At 35.5% G+C, this 17602-nt stretch overlaps 1 protein-coding gene and 1 long non-coding RNA gene across 5 annotated transcripts in view; both read left to right on the forward strand.

Annotated features, from left to right (window-relative positions):
• Positions 1 to 316: 316 nt before the first annotated feature.
• Positions 317 to 17602, forward strand: part of astn1 (astrotactin 1) — a 192489-nt gene continuing 175203 nt past the window's right edge. For 3 of the 4 annotated variants that reach the window (XM_043260150.1, XM_043260163.1, XM_043260171.1), the window contains exon 1: positions 318 to 970. In XM_043260150.1, coding sequence (XP_043116085.1) covers positions 679 to 970 — 292 coding nt within the window. In that variant the 5' untranslated portion in view covers positions 318 to 678. Of the gene's footprint in view, positions 971 to 17602 lie in introns of all 4 variants that reach the window. The other variant, XM_043260157.1, reaches the window with a different exon arrangement.
• On the forward strand, positions 1091 to 2960 carry LOC122359940. Its single transcript, XR_006252739.1, has 3 exons — positions 1091 to 1523; positions 2300 to 2347; positions 2565 to 2960. It is a non-coding gene; the product is annotated as an uncharacterized LOC122359940 (long non-coding RNA).

Here is a 17602-nt window from a genome sequence, read left to right on the forward strand (position 1 = left end):
AAATGTTTTTAATTAGGCACTTAGTTTCAAATGGATTGAAATGATAAAATCTAACCAGATAAAAAAATAAATAACTAAAAACAAAAGCGTTAATACGTTTGACCATATTTAGCGATGCAATTATTAAGCTATTTCACGTGTTTTGGTACGTTTTATTGAAAAAGTACTTGAACTACCATAAACATTAGCTACATTTAGAACATAAAATACTCAAACAGAACAAAAGAAGGAAGAAGAGGACGTACAAAACTATGCATTCGTGATAAAAAGGCATTTCACCTAATAAAGCAGAAATGATGGCAAACCATGGCATGCTTTAAAGTTACAGGACTATTAAATGTAGCTCTTGCTAATGGTTGCCCACTGCAACAAGAAAAATCGTTTTTAATGGTTTGAGGTGGAGAAGCCCAATAACGGACTCCGATGCTGCGCTGTTCCGCCTCTCTCGCTGTCATCACTAAGCCGAGCCGTGTTATGATGACAACAAGAATATTCAGCCGTGGGACGGAGAATATCTGAGTCTTAAACCCTGCGTTTTTGCTTATTTTTTTGACGCAAATAGCTCGATTATCGTGTAGCCAGCGCAGTCCCGGTCCTCCTCCTCCTCCTCCTCCAGCTTCCCAGTGTGCCGCTCACCGACTGCCGCAGCCTGACAACCGCTACACGGTCCCCGGCAAGATGCTACTACCACGCTCCGGTGTGCTTATCGGCGTTCTCTGGATTGTCATCTTCAGTCCCGCTGATGTGAAATCTCTGAACGGCGAAGAAGATCAGTCTCAAGACATGGAGTGCAAAATGAAAAGCGTTACGGTATCCGCTTTGCCGTTTTTGCGAGAGAACGACCTGAGCATCATGCACAGCCCGTCGGCCTCCGAGCCCAAGCTGCTATTCTCCGTCAGGAACGATTTTCCGGGCGAGATAGTCGTTGTTGACGACTTGGAAAATACCGAGCTCCCGTACTTTGTATTGGGTGAGTGCTGTAATTTATTGTCGGTTTAGCATATCATTAAAGATGCAGCATGCTTGTTTGTGACAGCTATTGTTATTAATAATAAAAACATCAGTCGCGGGCCTAGTCCAAAACTCAAATAGGTCAGTTCTGGTATGCACTGTAAAAAGTGCTACACCCACAAAGTAGGTTTTAAATACTTTAAATAGTTTTAATCTAGTTTATTTTATTTGTTTTATACTAAAACGTATTAATATACTTCCTCTTTACTTAAAATATATCAGTTTTTATATAACAATATATTTTAAGTAAAGCTATTGCAATTTATTTGGGTAGTTATTTGTATATGGTTGTTGTGTACAAGAAATGTTATAAAAGTGAGTTGACATACACAATTTATTAGAGCAGTTGTCGGTGTGACAGGTTTGTTCATCAAACGTAAATATTTTAAAATTTTTAGTAGTTGGCATTATCCATTTTTCACTGGCGGGGACTTGCCCAGGCAGATGCCGCATCTTCGACACTTCAACTGTTTGAACGCTGCAGCGGATCTTTTCAGGGACTGATTAACACGGTAAGTTGAGCAAATTTAACCGAGTGATTGATGTAGAATCACGCGAAATCGGCGAGGTTAGGTTTGCAAATTGCACTGTATAGCCAGCTATCCTGCACACGACAAGCCGACAACGGCCGTTCTGATAATGAAAATATTGGACATTAAACGCTAAGGTAAAAGTTAACCTAAGTTAACATTAGTACTAGGCTAGTTTAAGTTAACGCTTAACTAACGGTTAAAAATGATATTATTGGTAAAATTAAAGCCAAAGTAGCCTTAAAACACATAGTAGCCATGACTACAGAACTTATTTCATTTCATATTAACAATGCGGTCTCCGGTGGGCTTTGCAGCTGCGTTATCAGCAGCAGAGATGCTAGTGAATTTGATAGCAGTGGCTCACCTGTTACTAGCAGCACCTGCTAACATCGCCACTGTTACAACATTTAGGATGGACTTGTTTAAAAACGCAAATACTTAGGTATTAATTAGTTGCACAAATGCCCTCCGTTATATGTGATCGAAACGGTCGCAGTTTAGAGCCTTCAGGCAATAGTTTTGCGGGCAAATCAGAGATCATGTTATTATACTTTTGCATTACTAAAGTAGATGCACAGAACTGACTGTAGAGATGTATGTTTAGACTTCTCTGTCTGATTTTAGAGATTTGATTCACGTTTTTTTTATTCTGCAAAGAATTATTCTGCAAAACTATGTCTAACCTATTACTTAAATCAATTACATTTACAACTGATTTTTAACTTTATTCTAACATGTATTTTCCTGGTCTTTAGATACCCAAGCACTTTTGTTACCTGAGGGTCTTCAAGCTTCATATTCAGGTAAGAAAAAATTAAGAAAAGATACAATTGCAGCTATAACTATTCCCAGGTAAGTAAAACATAGGTAAAATTGCAAAGTATCTAATATTCACCACCTTTAGCAACAAAAAGTAAATTTTGACTTTGTGTCTTTTCTGTCTTTTACCTGTCTGCTCTCATTGCCTGTTCATCTGACCTAACTCTTGATTATTTTTTGTTTGTTTGTTTCCACCAGTAGAGTCATGATGAAAGCGAGGTGCAGGCTGAGCTTGGCAGTTGCCCACTGAAAATTTACATGTGCCATCATCCCGACACAATTGGAATTATCATAGAAGGAAAGCCCGTGGTCAGAGGTGTGCCAAACCTGTCGAAAGCATGCTGCCTCTTGTTTGGACTTACATATGCCCTCGACCTCAAGTATCCCCCAAAGTTGGTGTACACATTCGAGATATATCAGAGGCTGTTTGTGGGATTGGACCCCATGCGTCCTAAGCCATCATCCAAGTATACCAATCTCCTCATTAAGTTATCTTAGATGTTTTCTCAATGACATCTGACATTGTTTGCCATCATTTTACAAGTCTCTGAATTTTACAAGTATTTTGATTTAAAATACAAAAATCTTACAGATTTTCTTTTTCGTTTGTTTTTGACAATACAATGTGATGTTATGGCTCACAGTTACATTTATCTAAACATTGCAGATTGGGCAGTTTGGCTATTTCACTTAACTGTTCAGAACAGGTTGAAATTACACTTACACAATGTTTGTTTTATATTATTGTGTACATGTGCAGCCACATTAATGGCCTGTTTTGTAGTCACTGTTAAATGTGACACTGGTTGACACTGAATAAATGTTGTCTTCAGTCTATCCTATCTTTTTCTTCTTCAATTGATTTTGTAATTGTTATTGACAGTCTGTTTATATAAAGTTAATCACTGTAGGGTTTAGAATATAAACATTTAAATTTCTTTTCTGAGAGGTATAGTCAGGACTCAATTAAAATGTTTATTCAAATATGATTAGATTAATTTTACTAAAAACATAAAGTTCATTAAACCTAATTAAAATGAGTACAGGTTGCTTGTAGCAACCCATAAATAAGTTACCTGTACCAAGAAAAGTAGGTTTATCTAAGTAATACTAGTACTATTAGTTACCTCAACTTGATTTTGTTGCATTTGTATTAAGTAATGTTACTGTGTTTATTATACTTAAAAAAGACTGCAAGTTGACTCAACTTAAAACATCCAATGCAGCCACTTGCCTCACTTTTTATAAGTTAGATCTAGGTATTACTTTTTACAGTGTGTTCTTTGTCCGGAATAACATTCGGAGAGCTGCAGATATGTGTTATTTAAGATATGGGAAACGCGAGGCTCCTTTGGCAGGTCGAGACATATACAAACATGTGTTTTTTTGTGATGGATGTGCGTGACAAATACAGCTATGATCCCATAGAGACAAAGCGGCCACTGGGTTAAAGTCTTGTGAGAATCTCACGTGCAAACTTGTCTAAAGTTTGCGCCATAGCTTCACATTTTTTTGGAACTCTTGAGAAGAACAAACCAAGCAATCAGCCGCAATAAAAGAAATGCGTGCTCTGATTTGTTACCTGAAAGAGATAGATAGGCATAGAGACAGATAAACAGATGTAAACATAGTTGATAAACTTTGATATATTATTTAATAATTGTCTGCTGTGAATAGGAGTTTAGAAATATACATCTTATCTCTAAACTGTGTGACTTCATGTTACTGTAAGTACAAAGTGTGCAGTGCTTACACGAGTTGAGATGGACTTTGAACTAAATAAGTGTGATTAGCATAATTAATTAAAAGACTTTTTGATTTGTTTTTGTGCATAAACATTTTTAAAATGGTTATTATGGCACCCTCCTTGCTTTTATTTTAAACATGTTAATTAAAAAGGTGAATTATAAGGATGAACATTTATGTAAGCTTTTCAATGTAAAGGAGCGACTAAACTCTGTGTGTGTAACATAATGTGTATGAATTATGAGTATTTTTGGGTCCCATAGAAGTAGACAGAAATGTGTTACAGCCTACTTAGAATAACACACACACACACACACACACACACACACACACACACACACACACACACACACACACACATATATATATATATATATATATAGTTTGCAGCTAGTTTGTATGAGGCTGCACACTGGCTGCTGTCCATGGTGCTGAAGAACGCATGCATATCTGCCACTCATTCTTAGGTGCAAAAAAGCAACTTTAAGGAGTGGACAGTTGTATAAGTCATTGCCAGCCAATCAGATATGTAGTGTGAAGAGTCTGTGGCTGTCATAGAAGATGTTGACTGTTTATGTGGCACTGCTGTGACACTGTCAAAGATGTCATGTTGTTTCTCACTTTAGTCATGTCTGGAAATAAATGTTAGACGGGAAGTAAACATGGTGAAAAGGCAGATTTTGTATTTATTTATATAAGTTTTGACCTTTTTTATTACCTTTGTTTTGTGTGAGAGAAACAAAAAACACTGTGTCCTAAGTTTTAGTGGTTTCTACATCCATGCATAATACACACGCATTCTAGTTACAATATTTATTGTACTTTATGTATAATTAATTTGTGATTTAATTTATGCTTAAATAGTCTAGCAAACTTTAAAAAGAATACACCTGGGAGGACACAGTTTGATCTGCGTACAGTCGTATTTGGATGCATGAGGACCTGCATATTTATAACCAGAAATCCTTAGAGTCTAAAAAATAGTGTCAGCAAGCAGAGCTAACCAGGATTTCGGTTTGTTAACAATGTTCGGATGTGACTGCATTTTTCATAGCACAAAGTTCTGAGTAGTCAGGATTTTAATACTTATAATACAAAATTCAAATAAGCTCAGCGCTTTATACTACATAAAACACTCAAAAATAGCATGTGTTGGCTCTGCAGAAACCTGCTGGTCTTAAAATAGGCCAAAATAGAATTTTCTGGGTTTATGAAAACTGGGAAACTTATTTAAACTTTACTTTTTATTGTGAATTTCCTAGGTTTGAAATATTTAAAACCGATTTCAAGTAGCGAATTTTAGCTGTTTGCTTAAAAACTGTCCAGAGTCAACATTCATATTTAATACGCATCAGGAATGAATGACTTTTAATATGACCAAAACTTTGCTTGACAGAAATTGGGAAATAATTGGTTTCTGACCAACGGAAAGCCGTTTGCGAAATGAAAAATATATTCCTTGTGCCGTCCCTTTCGCTTCAATAATTCACATTGGACCCAGTGCTTTTTAATTTCCTTCAGACAGACTGCACCTTGTTTTACTTCATAAATCTCACTCTAGCAAGATCGTCTTCTCTGTTCCTTCAGCCTCTGCCTCCCACAATGGCTCTTTGTTTGCATAAGATTGATTGGAATGATCATGGGGAGTAATTTCGAGTTGGTGTTATAAATGTTGCCTAAGGTGTTTGCACGTCCCTCCCTTCGCTCTGTGGTCTTGTTTCCTGATTATAAATGCAGTCTTTACAGACCCGCCACTGGTCTTTGAACAAGCTATTTTTAATTGGATACATTAGGGTAATTGGTACAGTCTACAAATGCATTCGCAAACACACACTCACTTGCTCTTGCACACACACACACACACACACACACACACACACACATTACTTGAGGTAAACAAATAAGAACACACCAAAGACTTCTATTGCTTTTACTAAGTTCCAATGGTAGGCAAAGAGAGGGTGAGTGTGGGCGATGCCCACCCACAAAGGAAAGTCTCTAAAATTAGGTTTTAGGTTTAGATTGCCTTTTATTCTTGGCTTTTAGATTTTTCTTTAATTAATTATTGGCTAAGTGTCAAACATTGAAGAGACATTGTTGTGTATTCTTTCTTTCAGGCAACCCATACAAAACAATATTGTAATTTGAGTATCTGAATAAAATTGTTAATTTATACATTTTCTTTAGCTCACTTCTATTTTGTTGTGGTAGTGGCTGGTATAGAACGTAGCCTAAACGATTAAAGATTAATGCATGACTGCTGCTGATTTATGATGAACCAGTTTGTTTAATAAACATAAGTATCTCCATCATTTACAGGAGAAGCAGCAATAATGTGAAAAGTCATTATAATTAAACATCACTATTTTTCGTCTATTTTATAATGCTAAATTTTCAGCAGCCATTACGCAAGTCTGGAGTGTCACATGATTCTTCACAAATCACTTTTATATGCTGATTTGGTGTTTGGTGGAAAACATTATTATTATTATTATTATTATTATTATTATTAATAAAAGGTTTTCAGGGTTTTTTTTTTGTAACAATGATAAAGTATTCGCTGTCACCTTTGATCATGCTTGAATATAATTAATAATTAATTGAATTTAAATAAAAGCAACTTTTTGACCACGTTTTTTCATCTGTAAGTGTAATGCATTGTAACGGAGATTATAAGTGATTGTGTCGTATGACCTCTTCTATGGGGGGGTGTACTGAAGTAAAGCAAACACAATAAGATGTAATGATCCATGTTTCAAGCCTCTCTCTCTCTCTCTCTCTCTCTCTCAGTGAAATCCAGGATTTAGAGGTGAGCTTTACTGTGTGTTTGTCAGGAAGGTTCTGAGAGACAGCACAGGGAGATTGTGTGGCAATGAATGGTTTCCATGGCAACAGGAGATGGTGCTTAAAGGATGCCTTGAAGAGTGGTGACATTACGCTTCCTCCTCGGGAGAGAAACAGCAATTCTACCCAACTACATCTGGAGAGAATCAAATGCAAATTCTCTTTTAGTTTACAACTGTGAATCCCATCTCTATCACTATCAATACATGTTCATTTATGTTTCTAACAAACAGCTTCATGGTCTTTGCACAGTGTGATTATAGTTGTCTTAGGAAATGCTTTTGCACCGAGCGAATCATAACAATTGGAGAAATTAAATTACTTGGAATCCCTCGTTGTGTATTTGACAACGGGAGACCGACTGAACAAATGTAAGTACAGAAACAAGCAAATGGATGATGTCTGATTTTGCTTTCCAGCACATTTTTTTGATTTACTCTCTTGTTCTTTTTTCCTCTTTCTCTGAACGTCTTTTAGCCTTTGAGTCCCTTTCGGTTTGCCACAGCAACAGAAACTACAGGCTCAGATTATGTGGAACAGCACATACTGTAGCTTTCAGGAGAAAATTGCCCACAAAATGACTTTAAACAACACCCCTTTAAAGAATACGATCCAGGAGATATGGTGAAGAATTTTGATCCGTCACTTTTTTTTATTTTTTTTATTGTTGTCTCCTTGAATTATCCAAAGGATGACACAGTGTTTCGAGTGCCTGTGTATGAGAAAGCAAAGCAAACCTTGAGGTATTCGCAAAGGAACCGAAGATATTTATGCATGCTCACGTGTTGTCGGCAGGGCCATGCACAGGACAAGCAAACAGAGTGAGCTTGACTTCTGCAAACTTTATTTGAGGGAAAGTGCAGTTGCATTAAAGGGCTGCTGGCGTAATGTATGACACACCACAGCGAATGTGTAGGAAACAGACATGCCGTTAATTAAGTTTGAAAGTTTTTATTTCAGTTGCACAAATGACCTCAGCATTCTGTTACTGTTCTTTTTTAATTTTAATTACTGTTTATGGCTGTGACATTTACTTACATTTAACTTTTATTGTTCATAATGACTTGTTTAGCACCTCGGGCTACCGTTATTATCATTCTACACAGGTCTTGCTTTCACTTCCATAGTTTTAGCAGGTAAATAGATGCACCCTTTCAGCAGTAATGCACAGCGTAGCTCGAGGGTAGCTAATGATTTGAGACCCTCAAGCAATGCAAACAATTGCATGCATAGTTGTTTGCATACAAAATTGAGCAAGTAGGCAATTAAATTGCCCGCAACGGTGGTTCAAATTTCCGAAAGAATTTTTCTTTCGAAAGAATTTTATGGGTTGGATTTAGGTTTAAGTGTTTGGAGGTAGGTAGCAGCGCTGCGACATGACGCAGTGAGCAAGCATGCGCTGCGCCGCTGCTCAGACACCTTTGACATTATTACATGAAACGGTACACTTTTTCAAGGGGATTTTCATTGCAAGTCTCTTTTGGGCACTTAAAATAAAAGGAGGTGTCTAGGTGAATCTCGATGAGCTCCTTTTGTTAAAAAGTTCAATGTCAAAGCCCTCGTGTTTTTAAAATTCACAGTAACTTTCTCTTAGCCAACCGTAGAAGACTTCCTCAAATGATTAGCAAATGAATTCCCTGTCTAGTCAGGATCAGGAGATTGTTCGATCTGTGCACAATCCTCTGTTATCTTTGCTATTTCATCTTTGAGTTACGAAAAGGGTTTTAATAAATCAAATGCAGTGCGTTTCCTTTAAGCTGTATGTGTTGGAGACCGTTGCTCGTTTGAGAGCGATGTTAAATTGCTGTGGCAAATCAGCTGGCCAAATCCAGCCTTTGTGAATAATTTAAGCACAAAGCATGGGGATATTTAAGGCATAGAAATATTTAATATTATAAATAAATGAAGAGTCTAATTCTTTTGACTGTATTGTCGTTTTGTTGCTGGTTAGATTGTTGAGTGAAGTCACAGAGTGATTAGTTTTGCTCTGGTGAACTTGGACACTCTGGAGTTTCTCCAGAGACAAATGGCAGTATTTAGCTGAGATTTAATAAGCTGTATGGGGGGGGAGTTAATAATACTGTCAGAAAACCACAAAATTATTAACTTGGTTAAAATGACTTATTTTTTATCTACACCGCCTCTCACTATTTTTTTTGTTTGTTTGTTTTTTAATTGCTTTTAATTTTTTATGTTCACCTAGACTGCAATTATATAAAAAAAATAAAAAATAAATCTGTGATAGCAATTTTCTGCACTCATTACTGCAGTAGGTCACATGATCATTCAGAAATCATTCATTTTATAATTTTATTATTCATATTATAGTAACATATTAATTATAACAAGATATTATACACCTTATCTTATTATTATGCAGTGTACATTGTTATACTAATTATAAGTAATAACATGTTATTTAAGGGTCCCTGAACTAGTTAAGTACTTATTAGCATAAATATTTCTAGAATATTAGCCATTAATTAGTAGTAATTAAGCACATATTAAACCTTATACTACATCCCCAATCCTATCCAATGCCTAAACTTAACAACTACCATACTAACTATTAATAAGCTGCAAATTAGGAATTAATTAAGTGAGAAATCATTGTTAATGATTAAGTGTTCCATACTTTAAAGTGTTTACCATACTTTTATAGTGATCATTTTACATTCTTTTTCAGGTCAACCAATTACATTTCAAGGTAACATTTTAGTATGGGGACCAGTTCTCACTAATAACTAGATGCTTATTGGCTCATTAACATATTGACTGTTCGTTAGTATGTATGAAGCACGTATTTTGCATTTCCATATTCTACATCCTTAATCCTACCCAATAATAAACTTAAAAACTGCTTTTTAGAACAATGGACGCATCTATAAAACATCAAACAGCATAGTCTGTCCTGCTTGTATTGATCTCAAATGTCGGGTGGGTTTGCTGCGTAAAAAATTGTACAGAGCGTAGAAGAAGAAGAGAATGACCCACAAAGGGTAAGGGGGGTGTCTAATGGACACTTCCCACCTCCACTCACTGAGTACTTGAGCTGAGTATGTTTTTCCTTTTCCTTTACAAGCCACAGTTCACCATCTTCTCAGTTTGCCACAGTCTTCGCTTGTCGACCTTGACATCCTTCTCTTATTCACACAATTCTGAAGAATCTATGAATGCCATTAAAGTCAAAAACTATGCAAACTTTCCTGCTTTCAAGGAGATAATCAAGAAGAATGGGCTGCTTATGTTAGCTCGTTTGCATAAACTTAGACTAAAAGCTTACTAATGAACAGGCTCTCTTATTTGCCTCAAATAAGAGAGTGAGACTTCATTATAAATGAAGCTTGAAATTGTAAAGATTAGAGGGTTTTGTTCTTGACATTGTGTTTTTTTTTCCACATTGAATCTGTGATTCTTTATACTCAAAGTCTGAAGCCGGTTCATCAGAACATTTATTAATGTTTTGCAGATAACATTATTCATCTGTCTATGCTACCATTTTTGGAAACAGTTTTTAAAAAATTCTTAACCCGTAAATATATAAATTATAGTTAAAGTTATTTTAAATTGTATATTATATATATATATATATATATATACACATCTACACACACTCTCTCTCTCACACACACACACACACACACACATGCATGTATATGTTTAAGAAAAATGTGTTATGTTTATACATTAACACTTGTGCATCATAAAAAGACACATTCTTCTATAGTGGACAAAAAATGTTCATATCATGAAATTTTTTTTGTAAAGACAGATTTAAGTTTTGTCTCATTTTAAAGAAGACCCATGGCAGTTTATTGTTAAAGTGGAAAAAAAAAAGGTTAGGAAGTGAACCAAAAAACAACAACAAAAAATATGTTTTTTTAAAACGTGTTTTTTATTAACCATATTGAACTTTAAATCAAAACAATAAATCTAATCAAGTTATGTTCCAAATTTGAGATTGATATTTCAAAAATGCTTTCAGTAAAATTTAGTTTGGCGCAGTACCAAATTTTCCCTATTAAATGCTGGTGCACACAATGGTTGATTTGTGATTTACAGGAGAGTTGTTCTCTCTCAAATATTAAACACAAACACACACACACATACATACACACACAAAGAATTTATTATTATTATTATTATTATGTTTTTTTATTTTTTTTTGATAAACATACAAACCACACTCTGACATCCATACTGACACACTCTATAATATGCATAAGCAGAAATAGAATAAAGGAATAAAGCAAGTATTTGCTTTATAGAACAAACCTGAAAAACTGGCATCATCTGATTAAAAAAACAGCCAACAGAATTAAAGCAATATTAATAAAAAATTGCATAATTTTACAGGTAATGGCACTGTGATTAAAATTTGCAGTTTTAATGGGTTTCAGTGGGGACATTTTTGCACAAAAGGTCCTGAGAGGAACTATTTTCTGTACCTAGTGATTAAATAGATTTAATTAAGGAAATTAGATAATAAAGTATTTTAAGTAATAAAGTTCCAATAAAAATACATACCTGGCCCAAATGTATGCAGTTAGCATTACAAAAAAAAAAAAAAAAAAAAAAAAAAAAAAAAAAAAAACTAAACTAAAATGGACAAAAATGTCCAAAAGGGTAATCAATATAAATGATATGAAAGTACACATATACATGTAAATACAGTGTGTGTGTGTGTGTGTGTGTGTGTGTGTGTCTTTATATGTGTATTTGTATATATATATATATATATATATATATATATATATATATATATATATATATATATATATATATATATATATATATATATATATAGACAGACAGACAGACAGATACTGTGGATAAATAGATTTTCTGTCTGTCTTGCAAGACAAAAATGGAAAAGCCATAAATGAATTGGGTTCTTGTGAATTGCTTTTTACCTGCCAAAAGCAGTGGTTTAATGATTAGAAACTTAGAAACAAGATGGAGCGGCACATAAGGACACTTGGGAAAGTACAGCTGTACATCATATTTTTGATGGAACATTTCAGCCACTGTATGAGATGAGCTGTATCTGTAATTGAATAGTGTTCGAGTGAGAATTTAGTAAGAACTTTTGCGTGACACTGTTGCCTGGCGCTATGGGAGTGACCCTATTTCGTGATAAACCAAGAACATGGTGTCTTCACAATCACTTTCCAATAGAACACCCTCAAATATGCTCATTTAATACTTCCCTCCCTAAACTCTTAATAAGGATATCTTTCTAGATGCTACATTTTTCCTGCTTCCATTTCCATCTCTTTTCACTTCAGCCACTTGAATAACAGACCAAAGCAACATTCTATATAGGCTTCCCTCTTTGTTGCCACTGCTCTGTGCCTGTGCTTGTGGAGAGCCCAGGCTAATGAGATGACACAGACGCCGCACTTGTCTGGTCGTGACAGGAGCTGAGATAGAATAGAAGGGCTTATGGTGCAGGTAATGGGCATTTCAGCAACAGAATGGTATGGTGAGGTCATTCACAGCAACATGATTTACAGACACAAATTATGTGTTGTGTTAAACCCTATTGAACTGTGTTAGCTTTGAGTTGTTTCGGAGTTATATTTCAAAGATCATATAGGCTGCAGAGCATCTCAGCACAGCTTGCTCTTTTCAGGACACTTTTATTCATTTGGCAGCCTCCTTTATCCGTATTGACTTGCGCTTTGTTCAAGGTTGACTTTTTGCTATGCATGTTTGAACCTTTGACTTCAGTTAGTGTAATGGTTAGCTTGACTCAAAACACAATTAACATGTTTAAATAAAATTATTATGATGTAAGTTGATCAAAAGATTACAATAAAGACTATTTCAAATAAATGCTGTTTTTTATATATTTTTATATTTATCAAATAATCCTGAAAATATAATAAATATTAAACTAATTAAGATAAAAACTATAATAAAAACTAATTAAGTACATAAAAATACTTGCTTTATTAAATTCTAATAATATTTTGCTGTATTAAATTACATGCAGTGGACATAAGAGATTAAAAATCATTTTAAAAAGTCTTAATATTTTTTTTTAAGTGAATCAAAAATAATTCACTAATTATGAAAATTGGGTTGGAAGAACCGTTCTATCTGAACTCTCTTAAATGTTCCTGTAAATGCAAAATAACAAAACTCAATTGAAACAAAGCCCAAATATATAATTAGCCTAAATAAAAAAAAAACCTCTTGATATACTAAAACTTAAGCTTTGCATGTGCTCTTTACATTTAAAATTAGATGCAACCACTGTATTTTAATCACCATTCAAACAAACCATACCGTGTTTCCTTGGTTACAACTAAAAACAAAACAAGGCTGTGCTATGAACACTTAAATATGCATTATATAGAGGCGAGATAAAAATAAAACACCTACATACATCTAAACCTTTCCAAAAAACAGTTAGTTCTCCTCAGAGCTATCCAGACTCCTAGCCTAACTGCACTGCAAATCGGTCAATTTCAATCGTCGCATATTTGTATTGATTTTCAACTGGCTTGCTTGCGCAATTACATCCCTAGTTAGCAACCCTACTTTTTTTTTTTTTTTTTTTTTAACATATATTTATATACGTACCGTAAATAAATATAATGGAATTGCAAGGTGAAATGTTTTACCAGAGTACAGTTGTACTGGGCAGTAAATGTGCTGCCAGGTATTCAGAGGAGAATGCAGACAGCCTAGCACACGGTCTACTTTCACCTCAAATGCCTTACAGCAGCACATTATAAAGATTGTGTGGAATAAATTTGATAACTAGATATATGAGAGTAACCACATTACGTGGGGCACACTCAAATACTTGTTTATTTAATAGAGCACAACGTATCGATTCACATGCGCTAATATGATTGTTTAATACACAAATCTGTAATGGGTGTGGCCATTCCAGAAGTCTGCTGTCAGATCGCATCTCTGTCGCTTAAAACCGAACCACAAAACTGCCATTGCTGTTTTTATGTATCATTTCCAACATTCTCTCTGTTCCAGCCTTCACTAGTCTGCAGCGAGCAAATAGAAACCCAAAATGGTTGACGAGAGTTTTGCCCTAGGTCAGAGTGAGATGGTAACATGCCCTTGGAGAATTGCTGCCACTGTCTGTCAGAAAGAGGGTTGGACCATTCGAGGTGAGCGGGTGCTCTTGAAGGTCAGGTCATTGTTTTTCATTTCGTTCATGAGATATACTTCTGTTTGAAAGCGTAGGCCCACTCCCAGCTCAATTCTGTCTGTTGTTTGTGCTCGGAATATTTAATAAAAGCCTCCTTTCTTTCTTTCCATCTGCATGGCTGAGCTGTTGACTCGCTGCTCTCCACGGTATAACTGCGTAGTTTCGCTAGGCACCCGAAGCCTCTACAATAATGTCTATAATTAGATCACGTTTATTTAGAAGACATATTTTTCACAGCTGGTTGCAGCACAGAGGATCATATGTCGGAGCAGAGTGGTGCGGATATGATGCTTTGATTATTGCAGATCTGTCAAGATTTTGTAATTTACAAAGTTTTGGATGCCTGGTTTGACAATGATGCAACATCCTTGTTTGAAAGAGCGTGGCGCCTTGGGAGGTAGTCGGAGAACTTCAATAAAACAAAGAAGCCCTACTTGCATTACCTTGTGCTCGTTCATAAGAAACTTGCTCAGCGGTTGTCATTGAAAGAAAATACTACTTGCTAAACCCCCTTGACAATTGGCAGCCTTTTGACACCGTAACAATAGTTTGGTTATGTAATTTGTCAGCTCAGAAGCACAAAATCAAGGTTAATTATAGATACCGCTTCTTCCTTCATCTCTTTTTTTTCTCCATATTGTTATTTTAAAGGATAGTTCACCAGTCTGGTATCATATGCTCACACTCATTTCTTTCAAAAACCTTTATGACTTTCTTTCCTCCGCTGAACACAAAAGAATATATTTATCATTTTTGTCAAGTCATTTTTGCTTATCATTATATTTATAATGTATGTCGAGCAAGATTTTCAAGCCATCGTTTTAACCTCAATTTCAGTCCCACAAAGCTAGCGTATGACTTATAGAATAAGTTTATGACTAATACACATTCTATACGAATGCCGCTTTGGAGCTTCCCCATCTACTTTCATTGTTTAAAAAGTAATATTTAGTCTTAATATTCCCATTTCACACAAAGCCCCTTTTTTTTCCTTTGTGCAGTCACAAAATAAAAATTTTAACAGAATGCCCCAACTTCTCTTAAGAAAGCAGCATGCAAACATTATAAAAGTTGCCACTATATTTTACTATAAGACCTCTGAAGACTTCTCGTTATTTGCTAAAAAATCTTGCCTTGAAAATCTTGTTTGACAGTAATTTGAATTTTCCAGAAGAAAGTAAGTCATGGAAAAAACATGAGGATGAGTAAATGATGTCAGTATTTTTGGGTGAACTCAGTATTTCTGCTGATCTTTGGTTCAAAGTGTTTACATTTATACATAAAAGGCTGGATGTGTTTATGATCTCCAAGAAATGTATCGAAATGTAACTAGTGTTAACTTGAAAAAGCAAGGAACCGCTGACAGTTTCTGCCTTCTTAAAGTAAACAACACCAGAAGGTCTTAATAACATTGATAAATCTGTCTTTAACCTCGCTCTGACCAGAGGTTAACAGGATGGAGCTGACATTGAATCGCGCACATACTAGCCATCTGTGAACATCTGTTATTAGCAGGGAAGGAGAGACTGACATGTTAACTTCAGAGGAAAGAACAGCCAGGTGAGGCCGAGATACTCTGTCAATCCAGCGGTCGGCTAATTGCCAGACGAAAGCTTGAACCGTATCGACTGTGGCCTTGACACCTAGCCTTAGGTTTTCAACCCCTAAACCTTATAATTAAAACACATCGCTTCTGACAGCTTTGATACTGTTAGATGCTACGGTCAGCCAGCTTTTTCAACTTCAAATACTGATGAGAAAACTGAAGAAAAAGGAAAATATCTTCTGTCTTGTTCCGTGTCATAATGTGATAGAGAAACGCTTTGAAAATGATCTGGGTTCCAGAGTCTTTTTTTTTTTTTTTTTTTTTTTTTTTTTTTTAACAAAACATTACACATTTTCCAAAGCTTAAGGGAATTTGAAGGCTTAAGAGCTTTTTTGGCATGGCCTCATCATGCGGATTTACAACACATACAGTCAGTCTATGTATTGCCTGAAGGCACCATGCATTTACATCTTGACTTCATGATACAAAGCTTTTGTGAAGGCTTTGATCTGTTGCTTTTGAGTATTCACAATCCTATAAACATTATTTTGTGCTTTACTTATAGACTAGTCATTAAAGCCGGCATGAAATGAAAACTCACCCTGTCTATTTTGTAAATGCCTTTTATAGACCTTATTGTGAATGATTCGTCTGTATAGGCCTTTTCTGTTTCTGATGTACGTTAAAGACCAAGGAGAAAAAACTATAATGATAATGAAGAAGATTATAGTTTTGAAATAAAATAAAGCACACAAGACCGCATCTTTTTTGTGATAGGAACAGGCTTAATGTGGGTCAAATCTGACTTATCAAATTTTTGTCTCATTTGAATGATAAATACACGTGCCAGTTACACAGAGTGTCTATTCTTCACCTTGGCCGAAACCCAAAAAGGCATTTTAGCTCAAATTCTGAGCAACGGTTTTAGAATCTCTGGCAAGATATAATGAAAACAAATAAACCTTCCAGTTTTTCAGGAGGCTTCCCTCTGAAAAGGTCGCTTATGCTGTACACATCCATTCGGTTAACTTTGTTTTCTGTCTTCAGCAACTGTTTGACGGGCAGACCCTGGAGGAAGAATTGCAAATTTACCACCACTTCAGTTTTTTTCCAAGGTGTTTATTATTGGCGGATGGCTTTGCCATGTGGCCGAGTCCCAGATGGAGGGCTCAAAACTATGCTCCAAAGCAGCACAAGTGTTGGGGGGAGTGTTTTATTAAGCTCCATCATGAAACTTATGGCCTGCCACTGTGAACAGTAATAAATGCAAGTCAGCGTGGATGCTCCTGGCTCGCATCCTTACCATTGGTTTTTGTTTTGTATTTTTATTTTACTTGTTGGGATGATATGGGATGTGCCATGACCTAGATGCAGATGAGAACTGAGGTCTTTTGACACCTATGTGATTAATCTGTTTTACTTATACCGTCTTACTATATTTTATTTGCAGTAAAGTTAATAATTTAGCATATATCACATAGTCAGAATTGTAAGCCTGGAGATATAAACAGTAAAGGACAGGTGGTTTGGAAAATTGTGATGCACCACGGTATTGGCTAAAACTGCATCAATGTAAAATTTCAACAACCTTGGTTGTAGATAATGCTTTCGTTTAGAGGACAAAATAGAAAGCATTTAAACTGATGATAGTAATACGACCAGAGGCTTGGTGCTTTTAGAACATGAGAGATTTAGAGATTATTCCATGCATTCAAGGTGTCAAAACACCAGCATGTCCAATAACAATTTCATCTGCATCTTTTTGCTGATCAAATTTCCCTTTACTGATCAAATAAGCCCTGAATAGCTATTATCGAACCAAATGCAAGTAGTAGGCAAAATAAATACTATGCAAGAATACCCCAATATCCTTGAAATACACCTTGGCAGGAGATCATAGTATGCCAGGAGGTTAAATAT

The sequence above is a fragment of the Puntigrus tetrazona genome, chromosome 2 (genome assembly GCF_018831695.1).
Source record: "Puntigrus tetrazona isolate hp1 chromosome 2, ASM1883169v1, whole genome shotgun sequence".
Classification (NCBI taxonomy): domain Eukaryota; kingdom Metazoa; phylum Chordata; class Actinopteri; order Cypriniformes; family Cyprinidae; genus Puntigrus; species Puntigrus tetrazona.